Raw genomic sequence first — 25,965 nt, 5'->3', positions numbered from 1 at the left:
TCAAAAAGGCCATACCAGTTTACTCTGCATCCTTAACCTGAATGTCATTTTTATGTCTGTATAATATTCCATTATATGGATATATTACTAGTTAACCATTACCCCTTTGGGCCTGGGCATTTTATTTCCATGTCTCACCACTTTGGTTGCCTTATCTTGGTAGGTACATCCGTGTCCACATTCCTGGAGATTAGATTCCTAGTGTAGTAACTTGATTAAAAGGTATTTTATTTCTTGATACACAGTAATGGCCAAGTATTTTTTATTTCACTAATTTGATTAAGGAATGAATTTGAGTAAAAATTAAGAAAAGCAGTTAAGAATTATGGTACTATTACAATGTCTGGCACTGGTGTTTAATTAGAACCAGGAAATGGGATGTCCAGAGGGTAGTATTCCACATATTGGGAAGAGTAACTTTTGGGATCATAATTAGTTGAAATCGCATCAAAGTAGAGGAATTTAAGGCTAGCTTCTGGGGACTTCCCTGGTGGTGCAGTGGTTAAGAATCCGCCTGCCAACTCAGGGGACACAGGTTCGACCCCTGGTCCGGGAAGATCCCACATGCAGTGGAGCAACTAAGCCCATACGCCACAACTACTGAAGCCCACGCGCTTAGAGCCTGTGCTCACAACGAGAAGCCACCGCAGTGAGAAGCCCGTGCACTGCAATGAAGAGTAGCTTCTGCCTGCTGCAACTAGAGAAAGCCCGCGCACGGCAACGAAGACCCAACGCAGCCAAAAATAAATAAATTTATTTTTAAAAAAAAGCTAGTTTCAGAGTAAATTAGGGTCTTTGACATAATGCAATGCCAAGATGGCCCTTAGGAGCCTTCTCATCTTACTGCTAGAATTTAGCCAATGGCACTAGTCAGGAAGGTATTAAAAATGAGAGAAAGTAGCACAAGGGATGAGATCACTTTTCAACCTTTGTTCTACAATTCCATATAAAATGTATGTATAAAAGTATTTGATGGGGATCACATTTTTATATAAAATTTTTCTTTTGAAGATGGTACCTATGTCTTAAAAAAAATAGATCTAACGCCTTGAAAGACATTTTCTGATGTATAAATAACTAAAATTATCACTCATCTCTACTTCACTAGAATATAAGCTCCTTGAGGGTACAAACTTGTTCTGTCCTGTAGCTCTAATGCTGGGCATAAAGCAGATGCTGACTACTGTGCAGCTCACAGTAGTCATTACAGTTGCATTAAGTAGTCATAAACAGTTGCATTAAGAATTTATGAAACAAGGTATTGGATGGAAACTTCATTTGAGACAATCGGCTACACAGCAACGTTCCAGCTGTCACAAATCCATTACAAATTATACTTTAATAAACTCAACTAGTGTTTAGTCTGTGTAAGAGACATGTAGAGAATTCTTGTATTCCAACGTGAAGACATTAGAAAACGCCAAGCTTTCTCTTTTCCTCCAATTTAACAATCCTAATCAAAAACCAAATGAGATTTGAGTAGAACTTTTACGTGAGGATTCTAAAGCTCATCTTAGGTAAATAATATTTTGGGTAAATATAATGGCCTCACCAGTCACCCTTTTAAAACAGAGCTGTAATAATTAATATGGGGACTTCCCTGGTGGTCCAGTGGTCAAGACTCCACGCTCCCAATGCAGGGGGCCCGGGTTTGATGCCTGGTCAGGGACTAGAGCCCGCGTCCAGCAACTAAAGATCCTGCAGGTGGCAACGAAGATACCGAGTGCCGCAACTAAGACCCAGCGCAACCAAAATAAATAAATATTTAAAAAAAAATAATGTGACGGTAGTGTAGAAAGTGTCTGCAACATATTACAGCAAAGTACTCATAGAATAAGCCAAGAGCCCTTGAAAATTGTTAAAATAATTATAACACAAACCCCATTAGGAAAGGGGACTAGCAATAAATAAGACAACCACAGTGGCATGACTGGTGTCCAATAAGATGGAAAACATACATTAGGAGAGTAATGGCAACACCTTAACTGGTGAGCTGTTCCTTTTAACTCAGTTCCACTAGTAAGGATCATAAAAGGGAAGTGTAGAAATGAACTACTACTAAGAGATAATTATATGGCCACCCATGGGAAAACAGTAAAGTTGTTACTGTGGAATGCCAGACAAGTTTTCACTTGGACAGTGTTAAGATATGTTAAAAAAAAAAATTCATTCCCATTTTTTATTTGATGTTTCCAAATATAAAAAAAGTCAAGATTCTTATACCAATTATCTCAAATGAGACCATGCAAAGCAATTTAAAGTGTATACAACAATCATTCCCCCTTCAGTTTTGCTGCTTTATACAACTGTGTGATCAACAGAAAATTGAATGGCATGTGCCTGGTTGGAAAATTTCACCGGTTTACAAAAAAACAAACAAACGAACGAACAAAAACCCAACAACAAACATGCAAGATAGCTGCTACTTTGTGTCTGTGAATCAATTTACAAACTTTTTAAAATTTAGGAGCCACACGGAACTGAAAATTTTTAGCTGCCCAATTTTATCCAACTTCCCGACAGAAAGCACAAATGACAGTCCCAACACTGTAAACTTTGAAGAGTTGAGATAGTAGACACTATTTGTTATCTATAGTAGATTCAACTGTTGAGTCTGCAAATGTAGGCTTTTTTCTCTTAACAGAAATAAATCTCCTTAGGGCCTTTACTCTAATTTTGCTAGGCTGGGTTCCAAAAGAATAGTGAAGAACTCTTCATGTGAAATTTAAAGTGTGACGACTAAAATATTCTGATGCATTATACAAATTTTTGCTAGTTGCATAGTAAAGACAGGTGGTTTGCTAAATGGCACTGAAGAAAACCCGACCCAGTGGCACTACTTAGTCCAAATGTTTCTGACCAAAGAAAATTATACAACAATATTTATAGGCTCACTTTTAAGAAATGGCTGACATTAATACTGTACATATTTTACAAGTCAAATACATAGTCCAAGGGTTTATAAAATAAGTTCATGCATTATTACTTCTAATAATATCATATACAAGATACCCAGCCCTCCCCCCCACCCCCAGTACTTCTGACAACATTTCAGGTGGACACAGTCTTATATACAAAAACAATCCAGTTTCTCTGCTGTGTTAAGTATATAATTTAAAGAAACTTCAGAGATCACTGAGAAAAAAACTCTTAGTCCATTGAAGATTGATATAAAGTGTCAATCTGTGGGATTTAAAATGTTTCCTTTTAAAAAAACACCCAGAATACATAACCTCTGTACAAAGAAAAATATAAAAATTCTGGATGATCATGTTTGATCACACTACATAATTTAGAATGAAATATCATTGGTTAAAAGTTTTTCTACTTCACTCATTCCTTTGATAGCATTAATTTGTGAACTAATATTTATATTTAGTTCAGCTGCATTTATGGCACACGATCTCATTTTCAAAACAGTGGCACCAATTTTCCTTAAGTGTAACAGCACTCTATTTTTAGCAGCAATTATATTTTTAAAGGTTAACAATTTATAGAAATGTATAACTATGCTTATTTTCTGCTTTATATTCCACCAGTTACAATGATTTACAAGAAGCTAACGAATGTCTACATATGGAATCATCTTTCACTTGCCCCACCTCATTTCTGACTTGGTCAGGGAAGTACAGGTGTTCCAGACAAGGTATTTATGTGTTTTAGATGGGATTCTTCGATTTAAGTGAATATAAAGACAAGTGTAAGACAAAGTAATCCTTAATTCAGGTATGTTCCAGTGCCCCAATATTTAGTTGTGTGATAAATAGTACCTACTGACCAGCTGTAAAAGATGAGAGGTTCCAAGGTGCCTTAACAATCTAGGTCTGTAACAGCTGAACAAGAAGGCCATTTCACTCAATTGTGATGCAGTCAGCACTGACTGGCATTTAAGGTGGTAACCAGCAAGTTTAACTGAAGAGATGTCACTAAATTAAAAAACTGGAAATATGTTTTTAAAAGCAATTTACATTGAGGGAAATATGGTTCTCATGTATTCTGTGTAAAGAGAGATTATGGATGAAGGGACTTGGCAATGGAGCATGCTGACTCAAATTCCATGAACACAGTTTTCGTGATGTTATGCACTACATGCATTTTGCTTACTGTACCTGCCTAACAATCACCAGCTCTACAGAGTTAAACTTTGTGTTAAAGGACTATTGAGTTTTAGGGGAATTGGCCATATCAGGTAGTTAGGGACATAATACAGGTTGTGAAAATTGAGACAAATGAGTTGACAAATTCCTGAAAATAGGGCCATATAGAAATAGTCCAAATCTGGAATCTATGAATCAAAATTGTGATCCTATGAAACAAGTTTTTGGGTTGATGGGCTGCTTTAATATCAAGAATTACTGTCGTAAATTCCCACAACAGAAGGATTTGTTGAATATGTTAATACTGTGAATGAGAAAACAATTTAGGGGGAAAATATACCCACGAATAAGCTGATCTGACAAAAACCACAGACTGACATCAAATGGACAAAAAACTGAAAAAAAAAAAAAGTGCTGTGAAAATGCCAACCAAAATAATAAGGTGGGTGGGCTGGGTGCACAGTTAAGGCATCTAAAAAAAATTCCACATGGCTTTGGCTTATTAAAATATTTTACACTATTTTTTTTTTTTAAAGAAGATTTGAAAGCATCTGAAAACCATGCAGATTGTTTGAAAATCCTGCATGGCAAATTCAGACAGTTTGCAAGCGTCATTCAGATGTTTGCCAAGGATAATAAAGCCTCTGCCCACGAGACTGCACATGGTGGAAGAGGTCCTTCCAATTCTATCTTACACTAGACGGCAGCCCAGAGGTCTGTGCAGCAGTTACAAACAGGGTGTTACTATCTGGAAGGGAAGGGACTGTGGAATTTCCATTGGTTGGAGAACAACCCAGCTTTAGTTTTTCCAGATACTCGGCATGTACAGGCTTATGACACTGGAGAACTTTGATGGCATCTTCTACTTTGAACCACTCTCTCTTTCTTCCTAAAAAACAGTATGAAATTGGTTACTAAAAATAAAAAATAATGAGGTCAATTTTAAAAAGCTATACACTATTAACAATGCCCCCTCAACTGTCTCCACAAATAATGACTATTTTTTTGGGAATGGCTTAGACAACAATATATTGGGGAACAATTTTAAGATAATTCAAATTTGGAGATGTATATATTGATCTTCTCTAGAAAGTAACCCAAAATAATTTAAGATGAAAACTGAATACACATATGTAGTATTTGAATTAAGAGAATTCAGATAGCAAAAGGAAAGGGAATTTACCTATATTAACAGAATCTTCCCAGTCTTCTAATATTTCAGTGACAGTAAGAACATAAACATATGTTCTGTGCTTTCGGTCTTGGTTCTGCTTGAATATAAAAAGAAGAGCTTTTTAATCTACAAGAGCTAGCCATATACACATTTTTGAGTGAAAAATTCAGTGTGGCATACATTAGCATAGTCTATTTGCCAACATAGGCAAGTATACTCAGTCATATAACCCAGCATAAAAGTGAGTTTATATGAGACAAAACATTTAAAATGGTGAAATTAGCTCCCGATACTAAATTTTAGCACTTTGATTTCTGTCCATTAGACAATTTTCATAAAGAAAATCTTAAGGTTGGAATGAAATCTATATTAAAAGAACTGCATTCCTGTCATCTTTATCCTAGGTCCTATTCCTGTGGGCTAATCCCAACAGTCTTTTGTGACTATGGAAACTGCTTCCTTTAGGACCTCTGTAGAAGAGCAAATAGCCCCAGTTCCTTTAGAACATGCCTCTTAGTGGGTCACAAGATGCATACAGAGCACAGCCCTATTAACCTAGACCAGGGCCTCTCAACCTTGACCATCTACTTCATCACCTTGACCACCTTCATCAACCTTGACCATCTACTTCATTTCAAAAAAATGAAATTTTTTTTTAAGAGACACTGATTCAGTGAGTCTGAGAGGAAGCCCAAGTATTTAAAAGCTTCCAGGTGAACTATGCACAGCAAAGGTTGAGAATAATACCTAGGATAGTCCATTTCTGGAATGTTATATTGATATTTTAGTCCTATATGCCCAAACTCAATTTTTAACCATACTAAAACTGCTGCCTAGCCTTGTCTCTAGGTTCAAAATTAAACCCAAGTTGGCCTTAAGATGAAGGGGCTCATCTTCATCTTGATTAAAGTTAGCCTTGTTTGCTATAGTCTAAGACTTTAGATAATTGCCCTATTATTTTTTCTACCACAAATCACCTGAGTAATCCACTCATTCAGTGTCTTCTGTCTGAGAATGAAAGAAAACTCGCACTATGTTTTCCAGTTTAACCAGGAGATGGTGCTATTTAACTGGGTAAAGCAAGTGCTGAATTCTGCAAAATTTTGAATAGTATCTTAAGAACTTTATTCTTAACAATTACTGTATTCTGGAAGTCATCAATTCTATCAAGCACTGTACAATCAGAATTTTTTCTGAATCCCTGTAAAAGGCTTAAAATTAAAATCTGTAAGGACTGTATTTACATAGTCCTACCAGCAGGACTAAACTAACACTTAAATAGTATCTTGGGGGAAAAAAAGTCACAGTGTGTCTGATATACCATGTATCTAGGTCTGAATTTTGGATGAAAATATATTTGAGAACAGCTTGGGTCTCATGACCTGACCTCATTTCTCCCCACCTTCCATAGAATACCTGCCACTTCCAAATTTCCTCTCCACAAATTCCATTCTGACTTCAGTCATAACAAATTATACAAGAAAATTCTATGCTTCTAGTATCTAGTCTGTGTATCTGAGTTCTGCATCCTCATGGTGTCCTTTCAGGATAAAGTCATTATGTATATCATCCAATGTTACATGCTGAAGGCAAAGGGTACATTTCAAGACTATCCATGAGAGACCTAAGCCCTTAGGTGATATCGAGGATATCACCTCCTAAAAAGTCTATACCTAAACTGTATACAGTGAACCAAGAGGTAAGTCTGTCTATATCAGCCCCACTGTATTGTTATATAAAACAAATTACCACTGTAATAATGCTGTATAAAATTAATGATATATGAAAGTTAAGCAGCTTTTACTTCCCTCCCTCCTAATCCTTATGACTTGCTTGCCTACTGATAGTTTTAGAGGAATGTCTAGTTCAGGCTGCTGCCAGAACTAGGAAATGTCTAGTTCAGGCTGCTGGCCTGTTAGGAAGGAAGAAATCATTAATTCTACCATCAGCAAGATGAGGATTACTTTTGTAACTCACCTCAAATATGCCCAGGAGTCTGCCCAATTTTCCTTTGACCCCAGCCTATTAAAAAAAGATGAAATGTAAAATTTTTACCTCTACATAACAAAATTTATATGCAAGTTATTTTCTTTCTATGTGTTACCCTTCCACTGCACAGTCCTGTTCCTTTTACCTAGTACTGTGACACTGGAACTTCAGTGTGTGCCCCATTCAAACCCATACTGCAAACTAACAAACTGGCACATGCTGTCTCCTAGAGGATGCTCATCCCTTAAGACCTGTCTCTAGGAAACCTTTCCAATTATGCACCAACACCCAATGAGAGCCTTACCATTCACTTCTCATTTATGCCCTAAATGCTGTTCAAGTTTTTATGGCACTTGATCTATGCTGTTTTGCCCCTGAGTAAAAGCAAGTTCTATCTCTCATCAGGTGTGAGAAGACAGGCAGGCCAAGTGTGCTCCTGTGCACGTGTATGCCCCTATTTTACTGAACTTTAAGACAAAGCCAGTAAAATAAAAGCAACTGGCTTTTTATTCATTTGAAAAGGAATTGTAGCATATGAGGAATGTCTCTGTGCATTTTTGCTCAGTTAATACAAACCTTGCTCTGGGGCAAGGCCATCATGTTATATATGTTGATCACCAATCAGACTTACTGTCTATTTTTACCAGGTAGAAAAAAATATCTGCTTAGCAAAGCACCAGCTGTAGTCACATGCTTTAAAATGTTGAATTAGACAACCAAACAGCACCTGTGGGATCTGCCTGTCTTCTTGCCTTCTCCCCGGTGTACGCAGCAAAGTGCCTTGTTTGTGAATCTCACCCAGAACGTGCTACTCTTCATCTTACCTCTTCATAAACCTCCCTCACGGCAGCACCGCCAGGCTCCTCCTCGGGCTCCATTCCTCCTCCTGGGACAATCCATTGGTCTGGGTACCGACTGCTGCTCACCAACAGCACCTGCACGATCGACCATAATCGTAAACTCCAGCCCCAGAAGCACTATGGACATTAACATTCATTTTTCCATGCTACAACAGCAGAGTTGGGCAATTTCAACAGAAACTGTATGACCCACAAAGCCTAAAACACTGTTTGGCCTTTACAGGAAACTCTGCAAATCTGGGCCAAGAACAGCATTAAGATTGAAATGTGCACACACTTAGAAAACAAACAAACAAAAACAAACACTATTATCACAGAGTAGTATCCTATTAGTTCACTTTTTAATGGTATCTGAAACAGGAAATATATATTCATCCTGTAAGTGAAAATTTGTGTGCTAGGTACAGGTTGGAATTCACCGAAGTTGGGGGGGTGGGGAAAGGCTATGATAAATAACCAAATAATGTTCATGAAGGTAACGTCTTGACCAACTTGAACAAAAATGTCTGCAAAATTACCTTAGTATACTGCCTTCAAGTAAATGCAAAGAATTCTCACCAGAAATAAAACAACTGAGAGCAAAGCTTGATCCCCAATGCAGGTTCTGGTTTTCTGACACTATGCCAGCTGTCTGCCCAGCTTCCTCCCTACTGCCAGAGGAACGGATGGCCCTCAGGAGTTCACAGCCAGCCCAGAATTCACCTACTTGAGTAAGCTGCCAGAACTCAACCTTCCCCAAATGGAAAGTTCCAGGCTGACAGTAGTAGTTTAGCAAGTCCCACCTTTCCCCCAAACCTCTAAAACAGGGTTGGAAGATGAGGGAACACCTGTTCAGGTGCACAATCCCCCTCAACTTGAAAAAAAGCAGCACACCTTTGCCTATGGACACACCATCACCACAGAGCAGTGGCTCCAGTGATCTGAGCTCCGTTTCTCTCATTCTTGATCTGGATAGGACTCTACTGCTCCTACCAGCATCACTCCTCCAAGTATATAACTGGCAGAACAGTGGCAAGTCCAGAGAAAGCACTGTAAATTAACACAACAGTTGATAAAGCCTTAGCTAAAGTACTAATAGCTGACATTGAGGGAACCACCACGTCCAAATATAGCAATTTTGGTAAAGTAAAATGTAAGACAGCCTTAAATTTAAGCTTTCTTAAGTATTAGCAAATAGGGCTTATGTATCAAAATTAGAAACTAAAGAGCCAGAGTAAACAAATCTAGCAAGAACTAGAAAGCACAGGTTTCAACTTGAAGATGTTTATAACTCTACTAATCATAACCAAGATGTGTTTCATTCCTTGATGCACATGGTGATGGGTACCAGTGTCGTCCTCTGTAAAAAGAAGTAACTATCCTTTCAAGACTGTTGAGTGTTAGTGAGTATTAAATACCTTAGATCCTAGACTAAATACTCACGGTTGGCCATTACTAGCTCTTCTGCTTTCCCACCAATTGAGTTGAATTAGCCTACCAAGACAAGCTTGTTGGGACGTCCCTGGTGGCGCAGTGGTTAAGAATCCACTTGCCAATGCAAGGGACATGGGTTCGATCCCGGTCTGGGAAGATCCCACATACCGCGGAGCAACTAAGCCTGTGTGCCACACGGTTCTTAATGGTGCCTGCGCTCTAGAGTTCACGAGCCATAACTACTGGGCCCGCAAGCCACAGCTACTGAAGCCCGTGCGCCTAGAGCCTGTGCTCTGCAACAAGAGAAGCCACCGCAATGAGAAGCCAGCACACAGCAACAAAGAGTAGCTCCTGCTCTCCACAACTAGAGAAAGCCTGAGCGCAACAAAGACCCAACCCAGCAAAAAATAAATAAATTAAAAAAAAAAAAAAGATAAGCTTGCTCCCCAAATTTTGCCAGTTGTACTTGTTTTTATAATTACTGAGAGTTAATGATAAATGACAGCAGGAAGGAATTATCAAAAAAAGGGTCTGCAAAGGCTCATTAAAAATGTGTTATTAAAAATTGCTATCAAGGACTTCCCTGGTGACGCAGTGGTTAAGAATCTGCCTGCCAATGCAGGGGACACGGGTTCGAGCCCTGGTCCGGGAAGATCCCACATGCCGCGGAGCAACTAAGTCTGTGTGCCACAACTACTGAGCCCGCGTGCTGCAACTACTGAAGCCTGCACACCTAGAGCCCATGCTCTGCAACAAGAGAAGCTACTGCAACGAGAAGCCCACACACAGCACGGAGAGTAGCCCTCGCTTGCTGAAACTAGAGAAAGCCTGCATGCAGCAACGAAGACCCAACACAGCCAAAAATAAATAATAAAAATAAATAAATTAAAAAAAAATTGCTATCAAATTAAGTATGGATGAGATACTAAAAAAAGACTAAAAGAAGGAAATTTTAAAAATCCAGAAAGTTAAAATTCTACTCTGTACAAAGTGAACTGCAAATCAGATTTCACCTTTGTATTTTATTCAAAAACGAGACTTGCCAAGAATCTATGGTATTCAAAGACTTTGACCCTATATCAAGACTGGCAAATGAATGTAAGTTTTTAAGTTAAAACAAAAATGTTTAAGGTACCAAAGTGTTATATCTTACATCAAGGGAAAAGTAAATGGTAACCACCAGTCCTGACCACAGAGTTGGAAGCCTCTTTTCCTGGTTACTAGGCGTGAGTTAGGGATAATCTGGTTTCTATTATCTGAACAAAATTCTTACTACACAATGCTGTGCTCTCTAAGCAACCTCCTTGATTACCTTCATAATGCAACAGGACAGTGCAGGTGGCTAGCCGCCAGAAAAGTACATCTTCATTTAGTAAATAGGGAGTTTCAAAACCATCAATATTTATAATGGTTGAGTTCTGAAAAAATGAAATTCAGTGTCCTATATCTAGGTCAATGACTATTATGTTCCTATTTGACCAAGACAGTCTTTAAGAACTAAATTACATAAGGTTAATAACGTTGAAAAACAATTAGTACAGTCTGTGCCTGTTTTTGAACTAACACTTAAGCTTCCGATTTAAAACCAAATCTTTATCTACAGGATATTATTATCATATGACTAAGCTTCTCTTCCAAATGATTTAGCTGAAATCAAGAACTTATGATGCTGCAAGAGTCTCTTGACGTTCCAAAGTGATTACATTTGATTAAACCATTAACTTCAAATGTATCTTTTCAAAAAATGGTCAATTTAAAATGAGTAATACCTAAGGTATACCATCTAAATGTTTAGATGACCAGCATCTAAACAACTAACTTAAGAGATCTGATAACGAGCCTTTGGTGATGGTACAGATTTGGAAACCAGTATGTTATTAAGTACTTGCCTACTCTTCCTGAGTACTTTATTTGGAGTTCAAATGAGGTCAAAGGCTACATGGGGGGTGGGGGGGAAGGAGGATGGTGATTAAGAAAGAGCAAGAACTGAGGGATATACTCCACAGGCAAGAGTAAACAGAATTATGGCAGAGGTCTGCCAGGGTAGAAGAAACAAATCTGAACACCATAAGCAGAAACAAGGACAATTAAAACCCCTTCTACACATTGGAAGAATCAAAACCTATAGAACCATATCACAAAGCATTATTATTCAATATCTCCCTCTCACCCCCTGCAAAGCCATCTAAACATTCTATAACATCCCCAATGTACTAGATCTATAATGTAGCTTTAGCATGCTAACTAATGCTCTAAGAATGGTGTTACTAAAAACAAACAAAAAATTCTAGAGAAAAGGGTTCTCAGACTATCCACTTCCATCTATACTTTGTCTCAAAATAATGCTTATCACAATTTTTAAATTCTATGGTTGCATTAACCTTTACAAACTTCTCCTTTCTTCCCTCAGACTACCAAAAAGAATCCATAATTTTACAGGCTCCAAAATCCTAGGTTGACTCTTAGACGTCTGTGATGCAAAACCTGAGAGAAAGTGGTGAAATTTGCTGGAGGTTAAAACAATCTACACTGTAAGGAAGTGAGAGAGAGTGAAGGGAGTGGGGATAAGGTGTAAAAGACAAAAGGAATGAGGGTACAGAGCAGTTGCTATGAAGTAAGTCTACTGATATTTGCCACTAAACGTATATATGGATATGAATATATTTATACTTATATATTACCGTTATTTATTAAGGAAATGACCAATGCTTAAAAAAAAAGAACGGTATTACTGAAGTAACAAAAGATAGGTTACAAAAGCTTATTTAGTAAGAGGATACATCAACAGCTGACAAATCTATACATGATCATTCACAGGTTTTAAATTCCCTTTCAACTACTTTTCTAGGTATATAAGATTTTATGCACCCAACAAGTTGACAGTCTGTCACCACATTAGTGACAAGATGACAAAGATGAAAGTAGACATTTTAACCTTCCAGATAAGCCAGAGCTGAGACCAAAGGAAAGATTTATAAAAAGGAGGCTAGTTCACCCAACAAGTTGCAGAGTTGGACTTGAATCACACTCAAACCCCAAAGCCAATGGCATTAGAGTAGTGAAAAGTGAAGACACTTCTTCCCCGATTCAACCTGACCACCTTCATATCAGCATTCCTCCTACTATACTATCAGACCTTACCCCTCTTCATGTACTGGGCAATTATCAGAATAAAACACTATTCACCTGGCATTGTTGAGAAGTCATTTCTCACATTTGTCTTTTTCTTAGATACCTAATGTTTTAAGATTTGGAACAGAAGTATTCCTCACTTTTAGTAGCAATGGTATAGTGATAGTGGTCCACTTGGAACCAGTCCTGAGTCTTGCTGGACAAAGCTTTGTCTGTGAATTGGAATAACCTATAATATACATTCTATACCCTATATTGCCCAAGTCCTCCTCACTGGGGATGTGTAAAAGCGTGTAAACCAGAAAACGCTGTTCAATGTCTATATAATGCAGTCACGCCCTCAGAGGCTGGAACATGGGATTGTTAGTTCCCTACACCAAGGGGCCCCAAATTGCCCTTCGTGTTTCAGCTTTTACCCTTAGAACCGCTCTGGGTCATGGCCTGCCGCCGTGAACAACTAGTCACTACAAACTACCGCTTCTTTCCTAGAAAAAACAAAGCTATCCAGAGAACCCCTCAAGTGATCCCTAAATCTAAGAATGAAGAATTTTATTTTGTGAATTGTAGCTATTTAGAAGCTGTTTTGGGGTTGTTGTTCTTTCTTCCCACATTATCATGAACAAGGATAGCATCAATGGTTAAAACTAGCTCTACTGTACTTAACTGTTTCATAGGCATTTAGCCAAAATTAGGCCCGCAGCATATTAGGAACACCTACTACACACATATACATTTTAAAAGATAGTAAGTTACAACAATAGTTATTATATCCACTAACCACTACCAACTATTACTAAGCAAACTAGTACTACTTTTTTGGGCTATAGAGGCAGAGTGCTATAAGAAGATCAGAAATAACAGCGCATTGTATTGAAAATGTGTTTAACCCAAATTAGATTATATGGATTGGTAGATAACGCTAAGTTGGGTTGACCATGACTTTTTCTCCTAGCATGTTAATGTTTTGAAGTGATGAGGTAAACTTTTACAAAATTAGAGAAAGCCTTGGCGATATACCAAAATCATAAGAATAAAAACAGATGCAAATCGTACAGAAGTGCCTTCCCTTGAAGGAAGTGGCTGGTTGAGTAGGCTAAGTAGCCCTTCTCTAGGTCTGGGAGAGCTGCAGGCACAGATGAAGAGGGTTGGTGACATTTCCCTGGATTTAGAAAAGGCTACCTTTGGATAGTTAATTCTCATGAAAGTGGTTTCCATTTGAAGTATCTTCAAGGACTTAAATCTCTGAGGAAGTAAGAGTGCCAGAATATATGTCTGAAAAGGACTGTTGACCCTAGGGGTTAAAATGCTAGTAGAGAGAAGTATTAATATTACTTAGTTTTTGTTTATTAGAGCTCTGGTTTTAGAGTTCCATAGGTTTTGAGACTCTACTCTTCCCAGCAACTCTTAGTTTTAGTGCATGATTTTGCAGAATGCAGACATTTTGGGAACATACATTCTGCGTTGAGATTCTACTATCTGTAGAATGCAGCCCCTGGCTCAGGGAGCTTAAAAGTTAATTGGAACAAAAAGTCCAAATGGAAGTTCTTAAGACTCTTTGTCTATGTTTCCCACTTGCAACTGTGCCTGGATTCCACCCAGGATCAAGTCATTTCTATTTCTCTCTTTAGAATTCTAGCCTATTTTGGTGCCAGATCATTCTCAAACTTGAATACATCTAAAGTCGAAATTTTCCTTGTTCAAAAGTAAGAGTTCCTTTCTTGCCTAGCAACTCCTTAACCTTACATTTAAGGTGCTCTTTGTTTTTCAGCCATTATTTGTTCTATGCTATCCTAAGCTGCAGCTTAACTAGACCACAGCCCCAAGTCTTGCTCTGTTTGTGATGCTTGGTTCTTCCTTTCCCACTCACTGAAATCCAACTCCAAATGACTCACGTTGAATCTTAAGCCTGCAGTACCTGATGGTACTTTTAACCTTATTTTATTTCCTTTTTATCAGTCATTTGTCTAACCTCCTGCTGTAGAGCATGTGCCTTACGAGGTGACACTTTTCATCTTTGCATCCCTGTTCCAACTATCATATATGCAAATATGTTCAATGGAATCCATTTCGGGTTACCTTTTGTGAATGTTGTCCACTTTCACTGCACAAACTGAGTATCCCAGCTACTCTATGGAACACTTACTTGTTGCCTTGACTGGAAGCCCAACTGTCAAAAGTAAGGGTGGTTCCCCACAGAAATAACTAGCTGGAGAGAGGATCAAGTGACATGAGTTTTAGAAATAAAGGGGCTCAAAATGATCTGCCAGCTTCTGTGACTTCAGGACAAATTACTTCTGCTGCCTAATTTCTTCCTATACAAACGCTAATGCTTATTATTTAGCTCACAGGGCAGAAAGAGATACAATGGGAAAATACATAAAACCACCCCCAAAATAATAAAGACTCCTGCTGTTAGAACATCTTTCCTTCCTACAATAACCTATTCTAAAGTAAGGTCTACTGAGAACCCCTTCAGCACAGACAGCCAGACTAGAACACTGCATAGCTTTTGAGGGTCAAACGGCAATTACTATTTTATTTCAACTTATATTCTATAAACACAACTACAGAAATGAAGATCTTGAAGATCTAAACCAGACATTAAAGCTGGCTGTGCATTATTTAGAGAATTCCAGAGCCTTCCCTCAGAGCATATTCTCTAACAAACCGATTCACTTGGTTTCACAACCTCCAGGTTGTCAAAGTTTTATGTAATGAACTTATTTATCTACTAAATTCTCCAAATCTTGCTCTTTACTTCATTTTATAACGGCACTGGTCTCTTGAGTCGACCAGAGGCTAGGAATTTAGCATTTATTACAGTAGAAACAATTTCAAAGCACAAAAACAAATCATTTATTTGCTAAGGTTAACTTCTGAAGCTCTCCTCAGACTTTGCTTTACCATTCACACAATACAGATCATTTCAATTTCCTCCCATTTCCCATATCTTCCCCTGGGAACTTTTGTTTTTACAAAGCCTGAATTCCAAGTTCACGTTATGGCAAGACTTCAAAGTCACTACTTGCGGAAAGTCTTCCAAGCTCAGCCTCACAAAATCTCACTCATTCAAGCAAATCTCGTGTGCCCAGTTGCTAGAGACTGAGCCCTGTGCTAAGAGCCCAGCATCAGGAGTAGGGACCCGATGCTGAATTCCGACTCTACCACTTCCTAATTATGTCATTTTGGGCAAAGTACTTATGCTCTGCAACTGTCTCCTCACCTATAAACCTGCTCTAAGAGGATTAAATGTAACAAACTTAAAGGTCTTCAGGCAGTGCCCAGCACCTAGTAAGCACCCAACTAAGAAAATAATTACACAATTGGGAGCCAATCAGGTAAGATTCTTGACCTATCTTGATCACTTCTGGCTACTGTATTATTTTATATTCAAAGTTTGCTTTGTCCTAACATGGTCCTTCCTTCAAGGACCTTCTAATCTTTTTAACAGAATGCACTTAAAGCTTGCTGACTTTGTAAATGCTAAAAACCTTTCCCTCTCTACTTTCTGGTTCTCCTAAATAGACCCAGTTCAAAGACACCAATTTCCCATGAAAACTCCTTTGGAATTTAAGTTTAACCACTTAGAGACCCCCAACTGAGCACCAGATCAGCACTAAAGGGCTTGGTTTCTTTTCAAAAAATAAAGGCAAGACAAGAGTTTGAAGAGCACCATTCTGAGGCACTTTGATCTTTGTTAGCATAGTAAGAACAACTAAGCCACTGAGAGTACGCTATGTCATACTCACCCTAACTACAGGGACTAGCAATAAGGAAGCCATTAAATTCTCGTCTCCAGCTTTAGCCTGTAATTTTATTGGACATAATTGGTATGGAAGTAGAACTCAAAATGTTAATGCTTTCCCTGTCTAACCATTTTACAAGTGGCAATGCTAAAAGATTTTCATCCGCTACCAATTGACTATTATTGCTCTATGGAAATTTAAAGCAGTGAACCATTTTTAAATTAAATAAATGTAACAAATAAATAAAAACTGTTCTCCAGGAAAACTTCAACGGCCTATCAACCCAATGCTGATGGGTGAATTACAGAAGACCGACTGCTGCTTCCTCTTAGAACAAGACTGCTTCTCTCCAGACGTCAAGCCAAACATAGCAAAGAAGCTCTGATAAATATGCAGAGAGCTAGAGATTACTGTCTGAAAATGGCAACTTTGCCCAACTCTAGTCCATCTTCTCCCTTCTGGTGTGACTCCACATTTTTCACTACCCATCATTCTATAGCCAGAAAACTTTCCAAGAGTAGGCCTCTTTTAAAAAAAAATCAAGTATAAATATGCCAAGTGCTTGTAAGTTAAAGGATCCACTTGAAAGTGGAAATGACAGAACTAGATCGAAAGAGTTTTTATTTTAAAGCACGGGGACTGGATATTCCATAATCATGCCTACATTTATCTGAAACCGCAAACTGCTGTAACAGGGGAGGAAAATGTAACAGAGGCAGAAGGGCTTGGGCTGCAACACTCACGCCATTGCTACCCTCTCTTACAACCCAAGGTTTTATCTCGCTTCACGCTCAGTTCGCAGGTTAAAGTGGTGACTCCCCCTAGGCGGGACCTAGACGGCCCGGGACCTTCCCGGGGGCCAGAAGGCGTCTCGGCCTCCTGTCCTAACCACGACCCAGTGGGAGAGCATAGGGCTGGGCGAGCCCCTTTGTTTCCACAATCAACCCAGAGAAAGGAAGGAAGGCGGGAGGGAGGGAGGGAGAGAAGGAGGGAGTGGGCTAATCCTTTCCAGCCCTGGGGCCAGACGGAGGGTCGGCTGGGAAGGGGATGCAGAAAGGGAAGGGCAAGGGCAAGGACCCTCCTACTCCGGCCAGCCCGAACACCCACCCCAACCCCGCCCCGGCGCCCCCGAGCGCGCCGACCGCCCTCACTTCGTCCTCCTGCTCGCTCCGGAAGCACAGGCACGCAGCCCGCTTCTTGAAACCCTCGCGGTCATAGGTCCGCGTCTGGTTGGGCTTGAACTTCATCATAGAGACGGGCTCTTGCTGCCGCTGCTGCTCCGGCCGCCGCCGCGGGGGCCTGGCCGCCGCCACCCGGCCGGGGAGTGGGGGCGAGGGCGAGTCGGGGAGCAAGAAGGCGAGGCGGCGGCGCGGGGAAGGGCAGCGAGGCCGGGTCAGTCCCGGAGCCGGCGGCCGTTCCGACGCGGTGCAGGGCGCGAGCGCCGGTCACTGGAGCCCGGGTGCCGGGGAGGAAGCGCCGCCTCTGCACGGGCGTCCGCCGCTCTCCATGGAGCCCGCCGCCTGCTCGCCTCCGCTCTCTCCTGCTGCTGCAGCCGCCGCCGCCGCCGCCGCCGCCGCCGCCGCCGCCGCCGCCGCCGCCGCCGCCGCCGCCGCCGCCGCCGCCGCCGCCGCCGCCGCCGCCGCCGGAGAAAGAGCGAGGCTCGAGGATCGCGCCACGAGGAGACAGCGGCAGGAACTGGCGCCGACTGGGCAGCAGCGCCGCGGCAGCTTCGCACCGCCCCCTCCGCCCTATTTAAGGGGACCGGGCACGCCCCGCCCCCCCCCCCCCCTCAGGCGCACCGCCCTGCGCGCGCCTCCGCGCCTGCGTGTCGAGACGGCTGCGTCGGGGGAGGGGCGGTGGGGACGGCGCCTCGGCTTTCAGGCTGCTGGGTTTCGTCGGGGCTGGGGGGGTTAGAGCTGCAGCTCGGCGTGGGAGGACCGGGCTCCAAAATGCCAGCGAAGGGACAGAGCAAAGACCCTTACCTCCCTGTTTATAAATCCCGTTATTTTCTCTGTGAGGGTCTTAAATAGCCTCTCCGCGAGAGGGGGTCTAACCACATACCTCCTCAGCAAAGTCGCTCCCTGGTCAGAAAATGCCTGGCGGCGTCGCCGCGATGGCAGTCTCCGCAGTGACTGTGTACACGTCCAGAGAGCGCCCGTCAAGTGCGGGGACAGAAGAGAGTGGAGGCCTGGAAAGGTGAAGACGTTGGTTAAGAGGTTTTACTGTTTCTGTTTTGCAGGGGCAGGGAGAAGGCAGATTTCCTTTTTGTTTTTCAGTCTTTGGTTGGGGGTAGTAGCGTCGCTTGTATTCTCTCAAGAGTCAACTCAAGCTTAAACGTTTGTTTGAAGCCCTGGATAACGTCTCTCACTTTGTCCCACCCTCCAGAATGCATTCATTAATGCCGGCAATGGCTAATATCTCCTAAGTGTATCTCATGCTGAGTTAACAGGCACAGCCAGGTGCTGGGGTCACAACGCTAAATAGAGTGGAATGTCTGCTCTCTAGGGGCTACAGTCTCTCGGGGACTTGGGACAGACAACTTTTACGTTTTCATGCAAGCGCCAAGATGGGAGCCAGGAGGCCTGTCTTAGTGTTAAGGAAGGTGGTAAGGAAGCTCAGGGGAGCCCCTCACCCCCTCCATCCTGTCCTGTCCACAGAGCCCGGGCCGCTTAGGTCCAGCCCCATTTAACAGTTCAGTCTTCATTCCTGGAGGGCCTACTGAGTGCCAGGCGCTGGCATCTAAAACCAGCCCCTGCCGTGCCAGGAACGTAGGCACCTGAGAGCAGGCAGTCAATCACACAAGTACATGTAAAACGACAAATGTGACAAGGTCTCAGGTGGTAGAGGGTTTTATGGGGAGATTTGACCAGATCTGCAAGTCAGAGAAGGCAGCAGGGCAGGAGCTGAGGCTGAAGGAGGAGTAGGAGCTAAATAGACTGGGAGCCAGGTGAAGTTTTAAGGCTGGGGGAACTGGGACTTATGCAAAGTCCAGAGGAGGAGGGAGTGAGGAGAGTTTGTAGAAATGAAAGAAAAAGGCCAGTGTGCCTGCACCATGGGTGTGGGGAGGTGGGTTCCATCTCTGGCCCAGGGAACTGTGAGGGCTGACCGTTCAGAGCCTGGGGGCCCTTGGAGAGCTCAAAGTGGGCATTGGTCTTCTTTTTCTAGGCTCTGACCTCCTTTAGGTTAAGGACTGTTGCATCTAACTCATCTTCTTGCCCTCAGAGCCTAGCAGCTGCAAGTTTGTACAATGACTTAATGTTGAATAAGTGATTTAAGAAATGAGATTTTTACCAAGGTGCAATTGGAAACCTTATCAAGTCTGTGCAGAGACATTTTCTAAGCCTTAGCTTTCTTAAAGAAACCACTTGAAGTTTATTTCCAGAGTTACAAACAGGGATAGAGCGCAGCTAGTTAAGGACACCAGTACAGCTAATATGCAAATATTATTTTTAGATAATTGGCTCAAATTGATAAAGTGATAGTCTCACTGTAGTCTTTTTAAGTGACGAGGAAGATTACGTTTCTCTTTGCTTAAAACTCTTCAAAGGTCTGGCTTCTAGTTGGCGTTCACTAAATGCTGATTGACTGAATGTTGGTTCACTCAAGTCCTTCCTGTTTTAGTAATTACATGAGCTGAAGCATGAATCAGAATTAACTGGGGAGGAATGAGGAAGATGCCTGGAACCAACTCACCAAAGGCAGGAAAGGCAGCAGCACGAAACTAGTGAGCAGGAGTACAGGGCCCTTTGCTTCCAGCTCCAGCCCGTAGGACTTGGTGGAAAAGATCTTGAGTTCAGGTCTCATATGTACCCAATTACTATATGTAGCTTTTCTCACCTCTCAACTGGGTATAATATGATTTATACCACCTTGTACAAAGCTTAACTAAGATGTCACAGTGGGTCTGAAAATCCTTTAAAACTAGAAAGCATTTAAAGAAACATAAGATTAAGTTATTAACGAGGAAATTTTCATTGGAGATCTCTTTCTCCCTCCTTTTCTCAAGGAGTAAGAGGAGTAATGGAGAGGGCCAGGTGCTTGGGGAGGGCTGCGGATTCTCACACTGTGAGGGAAGGTCTATTTAAAAGGAATTATGCAACAAATCATTTAAAATGAAAAATGTTTTGATACTATGAATAACTACCCCCTCCCCTTTTTGTTAACTGATTAACTTACTATATTATTGCAGTTATTTGAGAGGGACCTAACAGAAAAGGAAACTTGTGTGACTGAAATGAGAGAATAGTGAAAGGCTGAATTACAAACGTTAGGTCTTCATTTTCTTGTGTCGGTTCCTCAGTTTAGGGTGCACAGCCCAGCCTGAAGCTCCCTGCTTAGTGTTGTCTAATGCGTATTATGCACCATCTGAAATGTACTGTTCAAAGCTTAGATCATATCTAGTCAGATCACAGTGGAGATGGAAGCAAGGTTGTTTTTCCTCCTCAGGGCCAGTAAGGACTGGGCTGCACCGGCCGGTTCCCTTGGGGATCAGAGTCCAATTTCAGGTTAATCTCTGTTTAGTTCACTTACCACAGTATTGTCTTACCTAGAACTTAACTATACACAGAGCCATTTCTTGTACTATTTTCAAATGTTTAGAACACCAGAGAGGGAAACCGTTGAACACTGCCTGTGTAGGATAGTTCCTTTACCTGGGTTCTTTTAACAATGTATTGTTAATAGTAGTAGAGTGTCTTGGAGGCGGTGTGACAGGGATGTGTGCAGGGAGTTTGCTGCCTTCTCTGGTAACTGACTCACACTGTTACCATGAAGTAAGCTCCTCTCCTGATAAAACCAGCTGTGACAAAAGATCCCTTCCTGTGTCTTCCTCATCATAATAATAACCAGTCTTTACAGAGTGTTAGCCAGTGCTGGGTGCTTCTCATGATCTCATGAGTGATCCCAGCAGCAGCCCTATGAAGCAGCTTCTATTTATTGTCCTCGTTTTACAGGCAAAGAAACAGAGGACAGCGTTCTCTCTTTGCAGCCCACATTCTTAACTCCTGCACTGTATTACTGTGTGCTTATCCTGCTTCTTCTGTTACGTGGTAATTACTATTTTGTGTGTGTTGTATTCTGGGGTTTCTTTCCATTTTAAAATGAAAAGGGGGCTTTGTTTAAGGTGGAATCTGGAAGAGGCAGTCTTACAATGAGACCTGAAAGTGGAACTCTTGATTAATTTTATATCGCCTAAAGTGATTTTTTTTTCCTTTTACCAAAGGCACAGACTAAAATGGAGTGAGCAAAGTTTGAAAATTCAAAAACTTTAAATTAGATTCGAGCTTTAGGATTAAAAATCCTAAGAAGGATTCATCAATCCAACCAGCGTTTGCGAAACTTTAAAAGCAGACTATTTGGGTTGGCCATTTATAATCTTCTCTTCACTGAAATAGAGAAATGATTTCCAGATTTACAATCCATTTTCTATTTCCTCAATTCCTATTTACTGTAGAGCACTTTGTTTCAGGAGCATCGTGTTTGTACTCAGTTCTCTGTGGCTAATAAAAAAGTTTACAGGGAAGCACACTTCCTCCTTTCCTTCTTTATCATTCAGAGAAAGGTATATGCCAAGTGTTTATCTACTCAGTAAAGGCAATGACTTGACATTTTCACCGACTCCTCCAGGACAGCATTTTGAACTTCTGCTTCATTCGAAGAAGGTTGTTTTTTGCTACATAAACAAAAACAAATTCTGCATTTTTGTTTGGGGGTAAAGGCTAAAAAAAGAATGTTTGCTCATAAGAGAATGCATGTTAATCAGTTGCAATGTATAGACATTGTTTTGCTCTAGATTCAAACAAACAACAACAAAAGACATTTGGAAGACAATTAGGGAATATGAACACCGAATATTTTATATTAAGCAACTATTGTTACTCTTGGGGGCTGTGATCATGTTTAAAAAGGAGAGTCTTTACCTCTTCAATCAACAGTGACAGTAGAACTAACAACGCAGAAAACATCATGGAGGAATGGAAACAACAACAATATATAAATGATAACAGTGATAGCTAGCATCTATTGAGTGCTTCCTGGGTAACAGTCTGTTCTACATACTTTCCACGTACTCATTTATTCTCCATCATCATTCCCATCTTACAGATGAGATATTGAAGCACAGATGAATTAAGTAATTTATCCAGTTCACAAAATTAGAAGGTGGCAGTGGAGATAAGAGTTGAACTCAGGATTCCAGAACTATAATTATCATCACAGTGACAAACATTGATGGCAGAACTAATAACCAGAAGACACAATAGCAATCTCTGATGGACGCCTAACCTTCAGCTAGAGACCATGTTTTGTTTAGATAGAGATAACTGGGAGGTAAATTTGTACTCAGAGCTCAAAAGTTTGCAGGCCTTGGACAAGTCCTAGGCAACCTGGAAGTTTCTTACACGCCTGAAGATTGAACTAAGTCTTTGAATGCACAACAGGTTCTTATATAAAAGTGAAGGAGAATTTGAAGGAAGGATGTTGTGAAAGTCTAACAAATATGAATTAAAAAAGACTGGAAATTAGTACACTAAAATATTGATAATTGGGTATCTTTAGTGCTGGGATTGTGAGTGATTTGAAAATTCTTATTTATGCTTTTCCTCACTTTCCAACATTTCTACAATGTACATATATTACTTTGGTGATTTTTTTAGGAGGAAAATCTTGGAAGTGATAAAGACAAGCCCTATCTTTTCTCAGACTCCAGCAAAGGTTAATTGCATCTGTTTGTAGTGACTAAAACAGATGCATTTTTTTTTTTTTTATACTATAGGTTAACCTACCAGTAGATGTCCCTTAAAAGGAGCCTCTAAAGGATCATGAATCTCTTGAAATTGTACGCAGATCTGTTTGTGTTTGTGTACAAATATGTCTTTTTTTAGAGGGGATGAGTTCACAGCTTTCATACATTTTTCAGGGAACCCCTCAATAGGATTAAGAACCACTACCTGAAACGGACCCACCTAAAAATCCTGGACAAGAGCAATAGGAGTCTGAATCTTTTGTTAGGAAGCTAGAGTCAAAGTTGGAATCAGGTGACACTGTCAATAACCCAGATGTGGGGTTCAATAATAAGATATTACAGTCATGGGTTGGTCATAAGCCTGTAAATCAGAATCCAGATGTAGGGACAGAAATTGTCTAGAACCAGGAAAGAGGAACAGATAGAACACAACGAAGGCAGTTTTAGTAAATACCTGTCACGTGAAAAGGAATTAATTTTAGATTTGGGTAAGACAAGAAGTTTCCCAGTAACAGTTATATATCAATATGAGTTAATGTGTCTGAGCTCCCAGATAACTATGTGATTACTCCAACTCTCCTTCCTAAGGGGTCTCTCCATACCCTATGGACAACTTACAAGAGATTCAAGGATGATGGACTCCCTGCTTTCTGTTACTTTCTTACTGCCGCCATTACATTTACAAATTGTGTCTGAGGCTTTAAAATCTTCAGGGAGTGACACAGAAAAGTGATTATTTATCATCATCGTCATTGTCATCATCGTCATCCTCATCATCTTGAAACCATACACAAATGCAGATTATTGTAGGGTCAAGATGTTCCACAAAATAATAATAACATTTGGTTTTATAGTTCAGAGAATGAGAATAATTTATTTCAAAGATTGGATGGTTAGTAGGACTGGTTTTCATGGAACACTGGATGAATTTATTTCTTTAAGTTCAATACAGACATTGTGGCAGGCACTGTGGAGGATACAAAAGATATAGAAGCCAGAGTTCTTAACCTGAAGATGAAATCATGCACCTCAGATTGGGACTTGAACCCACGTGCCGGGACTCAAACCCGGCCAAAACCCAGATTGGGACTTGAACCCATGCGGCTGGGACTCAAACCTAGCCAAAACCCACAGTCTTCCAACTGAGATCACACACCTGGTTTCAGGACTTAATGAAGCTCAGGTTCTTGATGTCTCATTGCAGAAAGAATTCAGTGAGAGACAAAGTGATAGGTAAGAAGTGGATTTATTTAGAGAGAAACATACTCCACAGACAGAGTGTGAGCCATCTCAGAAGGTGAGAAAGGCACCAGGGTATGGGGTTGTCAGTTTTTATAGGTGTGGGTAATTTCATAGGCTAATGAGTTGGAGGAGTATTCCAGCTATTTCAGGAAGGGGCAGGGATTTCCAGGAATTGGGCCTCTGCCCACTTTTTGACCATTATGGTTGGCCTTGGAACTGTCATGGCGCCTGTGGGTGTGTCATTTAGCCTGCTAATGTGTTACAGTGAGCGTATAATGAGGCTCAAGGTCTAGTGGAAGTTGACTTGTCTGCCATCTTGGACCCATTTGATTCTAATCAGTTTATGTAATGTCCTCAGTCTATGTCATTTTTTCAAAGGTTGTGCCCTGTCCTCTTCCCTCCTGTTTCAAAGATACTTGCAGTCTTTCCAGGAAACATGAAACAGTACGAAGTAGTACAGCAGTATAGAGCAGAGCGTTTAATTCAGCGTGGTCAAGTGCCAAATTATAACCACATTCAGAGGCTAGTTGAAGGCTCTTGGAAACTGCTCTTCAACAATAACACACGTGCATACACACATGCACGCACACACAGACTCCCCCCATCGCTAATGAAAGTAGATTTCATTATCACTTTTCCTTTCATTTTTGAAAAGAAAATTAGTAATACATTAAAGTGTTGTGTATAGAAGATGTCTTCTATTTCAGTTTTATGTTCTGCAAGAGTCTTCTGTATTTCAGTTTTCTATAAAAGTCACATTAGTTTAAAAGGCAAACATCCATACACAGATGCATTTTCTACTGACGAATTTTTCAGGCTGAACCTTTATGTATCTAGTCATCAAAAAAAAAAAAAAAGTATTGTTCTACCTTATTTGACAGAGTTTGGAAATGTTAGGATAAATATTCACTTATTTAAGCCACACATAGTGTAGTTTTCTTCTATATTTAAGAGACACACTTGCATTTCCTAGTTTTGTTTGCCATTTAAATGTCAACCATAGTTTTTCAAATATGGTACTATATGTGAAGATTCATTTTTATCCCTTTTAACTTTTTGGAAAAATTAATGGTAAAGTTATCTTTGATTCCTACTTATATGTAGGTTAATTAGATGAGAAAATTTTTAAATTCACATTTGAAGAAACTTAGGGATGTTTTAAGACAGAATACATCAAAATGTGCTTGAGGAAAATACTCAGGGTTTATATGTTAGGTTTGAAACTGAAGTACAAAGCCATTTTGAGATATCTGATCACAGAAGCGCAAGCCATGTCTCCATAGGCTTTCTAACAATACCATTTGCCAAAACCACTGTGACAGTCTGTAGGAAAAGGCACACTGGGCCAAAAGACAAGACATCTGGGTTCTGGTGGCAGTGACTTTATTTTCTTCATCTATTTTTTTCTTTCAGAAATGGAGGTATTAATACCTGCCTACCCATCTCTCAGGGTTTTGTGAAGACAAACTGTGATAATAATTGGAAACACTTTTGGCAAAACAGAATGAACTCAAAATTTTAAGGTAACTTTATAAGAAAAAAACTTGATTTAAGTGAGAATCAAATGAAA

General features: G+C 40.5%; 1 protein-coding gene across 2 annotated transcripts; it reads right to left on the bottom strand.

The window, feature by feature from the left end:
• Positions 1 to 2,165: 2,165 nt before the first annotated feature.
• On the bottom strand, positions 2,166 to 17,961 carry NUDT4 (nudix hydrolase 4). 2 transcript variants are annotated; one of them, XM_068560281.1, is made up of 5 exons: positions 17,563 to 17,961; positions 8,085 to 8,195; positions 7,249 to 7,293; positions 5,281 to 5,368; positions 2,166 to 4,986 (listed from the first exon to the last, which is right to left on the bottom strand). In XM_068560281.1, exons 1-5 carry the CDS (start codon positions 17,659 to 17,661, stop codon positions 4,784 to 4,786), a joined length of 546 nt encoding a protein of 181 aa, XP_068416382.1. In that variant the 5' UTR covers positions 17,662 to 17,961; the 3' UTR covers positions 2,166 to 4,783. The 2 variants fall into 2 exon arrangements, with proteins under 2 accessions (XP_068416382.1, XP_068416383.1); XM_068560282.1 differs by having other exon boundaries at positions 5,281 to 5,365.
• Positions 17,962 to 25,965: the final 8,004 nt, after the last annotated feature.

This window comes from Eschrichtius robustus, chromosome 13 (genome assembly GCF_028021215.1).
Source record: "Eschrichtius robustus isolate mEscRob2 chromosome 13, mEscRob2.pri, whole genome shotgun sequence".
NCBI lineage: Eukaryota > Metazoa > Chordata > Mammalia > Artiodactyla > Eschrichtiidae > Eschrichtius > Eschrichtius robustus.
Note: the sequence above shows the minus strand (reverse complement) of the source record. Positions and strands in the feature narration are given on the sequence as shown.

Bases quoted from the DNA above. Each gene is read 5' to 3' on its own strand.
- NUDT4 (XM_068560281.1), bottom strand. From the start codon at position 17,661: ATGATGAAGTTCAAGCCCAACCAGACGCGGACCTATGACCGCGAGGGT. The intron at 8,196-17,562 runs GTGAGGGCGGTC...TCGATCGTGCAG, and splicing joins GGAGCGAGCAGGAGGACGAA to GTGCTGTTGGTGAGCAGCAG. The intron at 7,294-8,084 runs GTAAGATGAAGA...TTTTTTTAATAG, and splicing joins TGAGGGAGGTTTATGAAGAG to GCTGGGGTCAAAGGAAAATT.